Here is an 11,269-nt window from a genome sequence, read left to right on the forward strand (position 1 = left end):
GACATTACACAGATTACACATTTATACTGCGCTAAAGCTAATTGTTCTGACTGAAAAGCAACCAAAGTTAGCTGAACTATATATATGCGATATTTAGACAATTTTCATAATTTTGCTCTCTGTTAGTGATTACGACCAATATTCAAAAATGCGATTCTTGCTCTCAAACTCATTGCATGATCATCAATCATACTTACAGATACATCTATATATGCCTGCAAGTGTGTAATGTAGCTATTAGGTTTTTCATGCATGGCTTCGCGAAGTTCGCATGGCATGTACTTTTAAATAAGATGTATTGCAAAAATTGATTCACCGAATCTATGGTATATATATTTAATTGTGTGTTGTCAAGTGTTGAGAGCCAAAAGATTATGAAGCGACCTTTTATTAAAAAAAAAAAAACGTACTCACATAATGAAACTGGATTTGTTACTAACACTAATGTGATTGTTTATTATAAATACACATTTCTTCAACAGCTCAAAAGCGCATGCCAATAAAAACTTTAAGCAAAATGTTATAATTAAATTAAAGACAACCACAACACCACCACGTACCACACTAGCACCCAGTATAACAACCCCTATGACAAGCACAGTGATGCAACCATCAAACCCTACATACAATTCCAATCCCTTTCTCAAAACCAAGTTACAATTTCTGGCAAAGACCCTAATTAGTGCTGTGGCTGGCAATCGAAATAACACAAAAACTCAGACCCAAGTCCCAACTACAGTCACACCTTCTCCAATCAGCGAATCGTGGGCGTTGGTAAATGACAGTGCAAATGGTAGTACTCAAAAGATTGTTGAAACGATTTACAATGAAAGTCGGAACGTGCAAGTCCAATCAGCAGAGATACCCAGTAGTCATTCCTATGAGATAAGCACTTCGCCCAAGTTCCTAGATTTCATCAATGCCGCCGCCTACGGAGCTAACCTGGTGCGTACACCCGCCGAGAAGGCACTTCAGACCGCATACATAAGGGACGGTAATAAATACAATGGATATGAGAAAAACACAACAATTGTCACTGAACAAAATCAAAGCAAACGTATTCAAAGCTATTTGCTCTCCGATGTGAAACCCCAGAGTTTCAGACCAGTGTTAATTAGCTCAAGCCCAACTACAACGCGACCTAACCAAGCATACGAATATAGTCTAGAAAGTGGATCACATGGATTTACGTTAAGGGCAAAGGAGTCATTGAACGAGGAAAACGTGTCTGAACCACTCTTTGAGCGACCTGACAGTGGGCATCATGTTAATCCCAACACAACAACAACAACAACCACATCGACAACGACAACGACATCCCGTTCAGCACCCACACAAGCTTATCATAATAGCGCAGACTACGAAGATATTGTACCAACAACATATGCCCCGTTGCGTATCTGGCGCAACGGTCGCCCGACCATTAAACAAGCACCTAGCAGGCCAACGAGCCTGAGCATCACAGACGTGGCCAACAGTTTGAATATTAAAACCACTGTCACAACAAAGGCAGCCACTAGTACCGAACGAACGAGCTCTGGTCAAAGCTTCACAGCACGTGCCAATCTCTTCAAAGACAACCTTAATCGTGCTACCAGCAATTCCGGCACACAGTTTGTGTCACCCTATAAGAGTCTTGAAAGTCTGCTGCAAGATGAACGCCTGCCCCATAACAATCTGAGAACCACTGCAAGATCGCGATATGCGAATGCACCGGCTCAGACATCGTTGCTACAAACCACGCCCAAGTCCTTAAGAAATTACTTTCTTATAAGTACGCCTCAAAAGAATGCGTCCGAGCTGCTAATTGAAGCAATGGTTACGAGCAATGGTCGTAATTTCAGCATAAGCGACGCAATTTTGAGCACATTCAGTCCACAGAGACCAATGCCAAGTATTTCGCGAGCAACAACTACAACGACAACCAGAACTACAACCACAAATAAAATACCAACAGAGGCAACTCTTGCACCAACAATTGTAGCGCCAATCATATCCGCTGTAGTAACTTCGTCGGCAATCTTGGTGTCTGAAATGCCAATCCATCCTCGTGGTCGATCACGGTACACTGCGGCTACCGTTAACTATAATTTAGAAGGTGTCGACGAGCCAACCACCTATGCACCCAAGCTGTTCCACAGCAATGAGTTGAGGAACTCCGCATCTATACCGTATTCCAGACGGAAGACCCATCGTGTTCGAGTTGTCAGCGGCCATCGGCAAACGATGTCCGAGCCCGCATCTAAGTCACGAGAAAAATATGAAACTTATAAGGCAGCTCAACAGGCAAAAGACACGGTTTATAGGTATCAACTGCCGTTGCTCACTTCGAGATCGATATCTGCTGAGGCAACAAATACACTCAAAAATAATCCCATTGAGAACGAAGCCACAATCGCAGACTCACCACGGGCGGAAGCTTTAATTGCACATCAGCCACTCGAGGGTAAACAGGATAATAGTATTGAGCAGAGCATCAGCACGGAGACATTGCCAACGTCTACAGAACATGTTGTTGCTGTCACTGACCGTCCCCCGGTCAAGTTCCTGTACTCGAACAAATATCGTCAGCAGACGGCAGAGCGTACTCTGGCGGAGAGTCTGCAGAATGCCGGCTATATTGCAACTGGCAATGGTCGAAGTAAGTTCCGCACTACCAACAATGTATTGGAGCAACTGCAGCATTTTCTCGCCGCTAGCGACAGTGATGAGAGTGGATCACCACAGTTTGTCGATGAAACTGCCGGTTTTGAAATAAAAGCCGCCGTCAATGAGATTAAACCAGATGTTCCAATAAGCCGATCGACGACAACGACGTCGACAACGTCAACGACAATGAGATCAACAACTGCTTCTGTTGCTATTTCTGCATCTGCATCACTACCAACCACACGTTTCCCACTTTCTGCACTGAAAACAATAGGAAGCCCTTCCAAATCCCACATCCCATCCTCATCGTTTAGCATATTAGGCATAGATGCAACAGTAGAAAATACTAGTTCCCCCGATGTGGGTAGCACACCTGCCATTTCAACAACGACAACAACAACCACCCCCTCCTCGTCATCTGTATTTATATTTTCCCCACCAACAACACGAGTTTCGAGGGTAAACAATGCCTTAAAGTCATCAATTGCCGCTGCTGCCGCTCAATCATCTAGCCCGGGCTCCGCCTCATCCACCTATCACATGACAGGGGGTAGAGCCAACAAATTCCAATATGGCCTTGCACCCAACAGTAACAACAACAACAACCAACAACAACACCAATACCACAACAACAATGCCGCTGTTGCTGCCGTCTCGGTGAAATGCTCCGATAGCACACTGAGCCCCAAGTGCAACGAAATTCCTTCAAGGTATAATAATAAATAGCGATTTCTATTTAACGCTCCTTAGTAGCTGTTACCGTTACCTCTGCATTTATCACTCTCCTCTCTTTTTATACAAATTCACCGTATTTTGTTTCAACACAGATATAGTCTCCTAAAAAAAAACGAACCCAACAAATCTTATGTACTCTTATGTAGTTTTCGTTTCTCATTACCCACATTCACCTACTTCTGTATAACTCTGGTTGTTTGTTGGCTTTCTAGTATGCCTTTAGTATATATTGAATAAAAACAACCAACAATAGGCGACCAATGTCTAAAAAATTATGTTTCTGACCACCGTAACACCCAGTTCACTTAAGACTACAACGATTGTCGCTATTACGTTTTTAGTTGATTTTTAGTGCAAAGATACATAAATACTAAACATTAGTACCTGCTCTGTAAAATGTTGCAAAATGTACAAAACGGTGAGCATAAGTACGTAAATATATAGTAACCGTTGGGTGGTGGCCCGTTTAACTTTTCATATTCTTTTGTTGTCTATTATTATTATTTTGATCATTTTTTAGTTTTTTTTTACTGTATTTTGATTTTAGCGACATTATTATTTGTGTTTTTATTTTTACATAAACGTAATTAATACATACTGACAATATGTATGTATGTACAGCTGAATAGTTAAAAATTCACTTTTGACAACTTTTGTGTTTTGCGGCTCCTAAGTGCATATATTGATGGTAAATCATTATTTCTTATAATTAAAATGATATTTAATTTAATTTGATTTGCATATATACATTTGCACATTTTACTGAGCTATAATAAAGTATTTTTCTCAACAGCAAACATTTCTAAGCTCTGAGTGTAGAAATGTCAACACATTTTATGTAAATCTGCACTAAAAATTTGTATGTGTTTCGCATTAAGCTCAGCATTTGTTCGAGCTAAAAACAATCAAATCCACTCCTACATATGCTACAGAAACCTTAATCGTCTTATTAGGAAGACATGCAAATGAATATGAATATTTCTCAGCGGGCTACAAATCGAAGCTATATCAACTGGAACTGTTTTATTATCTATTATTCTCAGCATAGGTTTACAGCCCAATCCCGATACACAAACACATAAGTATACTATACATTTTTGGTTCTCACTTAATTTATAACGAATTGGCTGCTTATATTAAACGATACTTTATTCACGTGTACATAAATACATATATATTTGTATCTTTTTGTGTAGGGTTGTGTAAGATACTAACTAACTAAATAACACTAACCACTTCGAGCACTTAGTTTAACTTAATATGTATGATATTACCTATTTGTGTAGCAATAGTCCATAAAAATAATTGGTTGGCGTTTCGCAAAGAGCAAAGCTGTAACTGCCCCACAATGAATAAAATAAACTCATTTGTATACAATAATTACATTTAGAAGCAACAATAGAAACCGTGGCAGTACCATCTACACCAATCAAGATCGCGATACGGTGACTACGCCCAACAGAGGCACACATCCGCCGTAAGTAACTTTTGATGAGTCATATTAGTACATAATTTAAGTACGATGTTCCCTTCTCAGGCGGACACGTCCAACGCTCAAACCATCTGGCACAATTGTATCGAAGGCCCAAGAGTTTGTGGACGTTTACAGAAATCCACCATCTCGACCTGATCCGCTATACCCACAGCCTACTCCGGATAAGACGGCTGCCAAGTGCCGCAAAGATGTGTGCTTACTACCCGATTGCTATTGTGGTGGAAAGGATATACCCGGTGAGTACTAAACATCAAATTCGCTAGATTATAAGATTGACTACATGGATGGGCAAGTTCCGCCGAGCTTGGTGAACCATTTGTCGCTATAAAAATGTATAAAAAAAAAACTCACTGCCCCACAAAAATATAGGAGGTTTGAATGTATCGGATACACCGCAAATTATTTTAATTACTTTCGATGACGCCATCAATACGATTAATATTGACATCTACCGGGAGCTATTCGATAACAAGTCGCGCAAGAATCCCAACGGCTGTCCTTGGCGTGCCACTTTCTATCTATCCCATGAATGGACGGACTACGGCATGGTCCAGGACTTGTACGCGGATGGCCATGAAATGGCATCGCATACAGTTTCGTAAGTTGGGATTGGTTCTTCTCGCTTCAGTCAGTTATTATATAGGGCCATGGCAACATCAACTACATGTAGCGATTGCTATCTCTTTATTCCTCTTTGCCTCATATTTCTGCTTGGTTTGTTTATTCACATCATATACGTTATATTTTTAATTTTCTACATTCCATCATCCCCACCAATCCTATTCATCAACAAATTCATCGTCATGGTTGCTAGGCGAATTACCTGTTGAAAGCATACCACAAATCGTACTCTTGACCTTCGATGATTCTGTGAATGATTTGAATAAGCAATTGTACATGGACCTCTTTGAGAAGGGGCGCGTCAATCCCAACGGCTGCCCAATCACGGCAACATTCTACGTCTCCCACGAATGGACCGATTACAGTCAAGTACAGAATCTTTACGCCGATGGACATGAAATGGCATCGCACACAGTTTCGTAAGTAACTTTCGACTGAGACAACAATCACACATGGCGATACATTGCTAAAGACAACAGCAAAAGACAAGAAAACACAACTTGGAATCACTGCCACTAAATCACTCACACACACCAAGAAATATTCACGCTTATGTTTGCAATCAAGCTAACCTATAAAAAAAATCAAAGAGTTATGATTATCATTTGTGCTACCTATTGTTTTCACAGTCACAGCTTTGGCGAGCAGTTTTCCCAAAAAAAATGGACCCGAGAAATAGCGGGACAGCGGGAAATACTCGCTGCCTACGGTGGTGTTAAGTTGTCCGATGTGCGCGGCATGCGTGCCCCATTTCTCTCGGTTGGTGGCAACAAAATGTATAAGATGCTGTATGACTCGAATTTCACCTACGACTCATCGATGCCCGTCTATGAGAACCGGCCGCCCTCATGGCCATACACCTTGGACTATAAGATATTCCACGACTGTATGATTCCGCCATGTCCGACCCGTAGCTATCCGGGTGTTTGGCAAGTGCCGATGGTTATGTGGCAGGATTTGAATGGCGGACGTTGCTCTATGGGTGATGCCTGCTCGAATCCAAGTGACTCTGAAGGTGTAACCAAAATGATAATGAAGAATTTTGAGCGACATTACACCACAAACAGGTCAATATTGCAGTAATTCTCTTACAACTTATTGTGTCTAACGGTATAACGGTCATTGTTTTAGGGCACCCTTTGGACTGTTTTATCATGCCGCATGGTTTACACAGCCGCATCACAAGGAAGGCTTCATTAAGTTCCTTGATGCCATAAACAGCATGCCAGATGTTTGGATCATAACCAATTGGCAGGCTCTCCAATGGGTGCGCGATCCGACACCAACCTCGAGAATCAATTCGTTCCAACCATTCCAGTGTGATTATTCGGTATGTGATAATCGCTCTCAAAACAAAATAATAATAATAAAATAATAATTAATTATAAATATACAAGTAAATATAAATCTTTATGGAAATAACACTTCCCAATTGTTGTTGACCCCAACTTAGGATCGACCAAAGCGTTGCAATAATCCAAAAGTCTGCAATCTCTGGCACAAATCTGGCGTTCGTTACATGAAGACGTGTCAACCCTGTCCGGACATTTATCCATGGACTGGGAAATCTGGCATACGCTCGTCACGCATCGACAACGAAGTTGAGGAACCTTCGGCGTAAAACTAAATTTGTACAGTCCAAACAACATGATAGTAAATTCCATGCTTAAGTTATAAGAAATTTCACTGTTTTGGGATGCATTGATAGATATTGTCATAAACCATAGCCCAAAATACGGTATTCACTCGTTAAAATGTTCTTCATCTACCTTTATATTTATATATTTTAGCTAATTTGTTGAAGGGCATCGCTAAATTTATTTAACTTCTTCGAGCATGTTTCTCAAAATTATTTATTCCCTTATGATAGACTTATGTATGTGTACTGTATATTCCTATAGTTTGCTACTTATATGGAAATTCTTATAAGTACTCTTCAAATGCAATATTAGCATAAGCTTTTGTATATGTAAAGTTAATAATTGTAGATTCACCTTAAAATTAACAACAACAAAAAAGAGAAAAGTGCGTGCTTCAGTACATTTAAAAACTGACAGACAATACTTTAAAATTGCCGTCTAGCATTTTTTTACGTGATAAATACTAAAAAAAAAATGTGCGTGTCTTCAGATTCCACCAATTAACGAGCTCCAGGCACAAAACAGGTTTCAACATTTTTTTAACACTTGCAATCATCGTAGCATAATACTCTTTTATTTCCAACCTTGTATGTAAGTTCAAATTAATTGGAATCCGGTGAAGGGGTTTTTAGCTTAGTACTCTTGGGTATATTTATCACTCTATATTTCCTAAATATGATTTAATTTTGATGACATTCTTAATCGTAATAAGCTACCACTCTCCTGTACATGATACAATAATAAAATATCAAATAAAAAATATATTCATAAACCAGTTTCACAATTCATTCCACTGCTTACCATTGTATTCTATATCATGATTTATGGCATTTTAGCTTAGCGGTACTAGATAAAATATTTAAGCAATATGAATTTACGTCATTGACTATTCAGTTATGACCATGAAATTACATACTTACATAAATCTAATGATCGGACATTTGCAACGAGAAGAGCAACAAAAAATGCAAATACTAAAACACCGAATTTTTAATAACTAAGCTATTAGTATCATACGAAAGTATTAGATGGATTTGTTTTTTTGCAATCTCAAGATGCGAAATTATTAACTTGCGTGACTATATAACTTATGTATATATATGTATACAAAAAAATGTTTGCTTAACTTTACGCAGCAAAAGAATTGTAATGAAACAACGAGTGAATTATGTATTTTGTGCTAATAAAAATAAAAAATAATATCTATGCTTAAAATAAAATATATTAATAAGTGAAAAAATTTTATTTTTTATTATTTAATCTCGAAGAGGAAACTGCCCTGAATGTCTTTGACTTTGTTGATTTTGAATCTTATGTAACTATATTTTAGGAGCTCATATTTGTATACCCCTGCAGATATTATAATAACTTTGTCGTGATTGAGACTTACAGCAAATGATTACAGAAAATAGCATCGAATTTGTATTCAATTTATTATATCACAATTTTTTTCGCATAAAATACAAATATTTTTGGTTTTCGTAAGGTATTCACATAACATTTTTAAGTGTACAACAATATTAGAAGTCAGAAAACGAAGATACCTGATTTTTATATAGCCTCCACTGTCTCATACCTTCTTAGGCCAATATACTATTTAGAAATGGCACAATCTAATACTTTTAACACTAATTAGTATTAAATTAAATATTGCTTGAAACGCAAACGTCAACAAGCAACAACCATAAACTAGAAAATCCCTTTTCGAATTCAAAAATTATCTAACAAGCTGTATTACAAATAAGTATGACATAATTACGACCACCACCAAATCACAAAGGAAATAATGTACACATTATAATATATATCATAAATAGATTGCAGCGATAAAAGAGGGAAAAAAATTTGATTAGTATCCCCTTCGCCGCCGCATTACAAATATAAACTAAATAATAGACTAGGCTCGACCTACGACCGCGCCAGATTCGTTTGACTTGTTGTGGCTGAGAGTCCAATTTCATCATCCGACTCATCCGAATCCAAAGGACTAATACGTATGGCCTGATACCATTTGTTGGTCAAATCGGCCATTTGGGATTTGCATTCGTGCAGCTCCTGGCTGTTGAAGCGACGTGTGAAGAATGGAATGAAATACTTGCGATCCAAGCGACCGAAACGATCGCGTGCCTGGGTAAAGGAGACATCCTCCTCCTCCGTCAGTTCTGACAAGTGCTCGGAATCGATGGCCTGTCCCCATTCGCGAGTCTTCGATAGCGATATGGACTTGCTGCGTTTACGGGTCGTATGAGCGAGCGAGCTGCCATTGGAGGCTCTTGAAGATCCACGTGTTCGACGCTTTTTTCCTGGTTTCAGATATTTCAAAAGTGGCATAGTTGAGCCACCCAAAACGAGGGTTGTGAACAGAACAATGATTAGCGTGGTCGTAATGATGACATGTCGTTTCTCCTGGCTATCCAGATGCAAGTGGAGGGAGAGTGCATATGAAATAGCACCGCGCAAGCCGGAAAACCACATGATGAACTGCATCTTGTTGTTGATTTTGTGCTCACGAAACTTATTTACCACATAAGCGAGTGGAAAAATGTTACACGCACGTCCAATCAGGCAGAGTACAATGGACCAAATGACGAAAGACAATTCCACCTGATGGTTGAACGAGAAAATTGCCAATCCCAGGTAGGCAAATACACAGGTCTCCGCAATAAAGGCCAATGTGCGCATCGTCTGCTGCATGGTGATCTGTGTCACAGTCGACAGATTGAAATGAGTATAATGCGACATGACAATGCCACAGAAGAGTATCGCCATGATACCACTCAAGTGGATGCCCTCTGCCAGAACATATGGTGCATAGGTAAACATCAGCATTATGCCAAACTCCAGAGAGGGATGCTTCCGCAGATCGATGTGCTTGAGCAGCAATGCTGATATCAAGGCAAATATTACGCCAATGCCAGCCGAGGCAAAGAACATCTCGCAGAATGTTTTCAAGGCGCTCATCATGGCCTCGCCGGTGCCTGCATCCGCATTAGCATTAATGGTAATCGATGCCGTCAACACAATTGAGACGGCATCGTTGAGGATGCTTTCGCCAAAAACCAACATGTTCAAAATTGGATCGACATCGAGAGCATGAAAGATGGCCACAGTTGCCACAGGATCCACGGCCGAGATGAGTGAGCCAAAGGCAAATGATTCCGAAAAGTTTAACCTACAAAAAAGAATTAATATAATATATAATTGATAATTATGTTAATAAATATATTCACACCTATATGCCACCTCAGCCATGCCCAACAGGTAAATGCCTGCTCCGATTACCAAAGCAGAAATGGTTGTGCCGAAAATCGCAAAGACCAGGATGGAGCCAATGTTCTGGAAGAAGTTACCCTTGTGCAGATTATATCCCGACTCAAAGATGATAGGCGGCAGCAGAACAAGAAAAAAGCCCATCGGTGAGAAGACCTCCTCACGCTTCCAGCTGCCATTCTCGCCGGACATCACATTCAGAGAGAGGCCAATGAATGCGCCAAGGAACACCACCACAATGGACTCGGGCAAATACTGGAAGCCAGTTTGCAGCATGGAATGGATCAAGAGAATGCCCAGCATAATTACACAGATCACAAAGAAGAGTGACAACGATGAATTGTGCTCCTGTTCTACAGCATGTGGATCAATTAACGATGGCTCCGTAACAGTCGTGGTTGCATTCTTTGTCGTATTTACACTCTCCTGTGGAACGACAGCAATTGGCGTTGCATTGACGCTTGTATTGCTTTCAATTCTAGCTGTGACATTGCTAATATTATTTATATTTGTTGCATTTTCAATTTGTGTCTTATTTTCCACTATTTCCGCTGCTTCTGGCTGTACAATAATCTGACCCGTGGCATCTGTTTTGTCCAAAGCGGATGTTTGAAATGCAAGTAAAATTATAATCCACAATGGTCCCAGTTGCCTGTTCATTTTGAACTTAAATGACAAACATTCGCAAACGAATCGCAGTTCTTTTTATTGTTCGATTTTATTTTATTCTATTTAACTGCAAAACACGTCATGAACAGCTGTTTTATCATTGGGCTACGTCTGTTGTTGTCGTTTTAGCACACTGGTTCCGGGGCTCAACAACTGGGGTATGCCTGTAAATTACTTTTAATTGGGAATG

The 11,269-nt window shown here is 39.7% G+C and overlaps 2 protein-coding genes across 8 annotated transcripts in view; one reads left to right on the forward strand and one right to left on the reverse strand.

The window, feature by feature from the left end:
* The window catches only part of LOC6562666 (mucin-5AC), a 32,185-nt gene extending 23,845 nt beyond the window's left edge, over window positions 1-8,340 (forward strand). For 2 of the 7 annotated variants that reach the window (XM_032735842.2, XM_032735848.2), the window contains 7 exons: window positions 483-3,359; window positions 4,775-4,861; window positions 4,922-5,115; window positions 5,694-5,919; window positions 6,130-6,567; window positions 6,632-6,830; window positions 6,954-7,364. In XM_032735842.2, the coding sequence (XP_032591733.1) occupies window positions 483-3,359; window positions 4,775-4,861; window positions 4,922-5,115; window positions 5,694-5,919; window positions 6,130-6,567; window positions 6,632-6,830; window positions 6,954-7,121 (4,189 nt within the window). In that variant the 3' untranslated portion in view covers window positions 7,122-7,364. Of the gene's footprint in view, window positions 1-482; window positions 3,360-4,774; window positions 4,862-4,921; window positions 5,116-5,248; window positions 5,478-5,693; window positions 5,920-6,129; window positions 6,568-6,631; window positions 6,831-6,953 lie in introns of all 7 variants that reach the window. The other 5 variants (XM_032735844.2, XM_032735843.2, XM_032735847.2 and 2 more) reach the window with 4 other exon arrangements.
* A 36-nt stretch (window positions 8,341-8,376) lies between these two features.
* Window positions 8,377-11,180, reverse strand: LOC6562665 (sodium/hydrogen exchanger 8). Its single transcript, XM_001989393.2, has 2 exons — window positions 10,373-11,180; window positions 8,377-10,312 (listed from the first exon to the last, which is right to left on the reverse strand). The coding sequence occupies exons 1-2, from the start codon at window positions 11,068-11,070 to the stop codon at window positions 9,049-9,051; spliced, it is 1,962 nt and encodes a 653-aa protein (XP_001989429.1). The 5' UTR covers window positions 11,071-11,180; the 3' UTR covers window positions 8,377-9,048.
* Window positions 11,181-11,269: the final 89 nt, after the last annotated feature.

The sequence above is a fragment of the Drosophila grimshawi genome, unplaced genomic scaffold (genome assembly GCF_018153295.1).
Source record: "Drosophila grimshawi isolate 15287-2541.00 unplaced genomic scaffold, ASM1815329v1 contig_1377, whole genome shotgun sequence".
Classification (NCBI taxonomy): Eukaryota; Metazoa; Arthropoda; class Insecta; order Diptera; family Drosophilidae; genus Drosophila; species Drosophila grimshawi.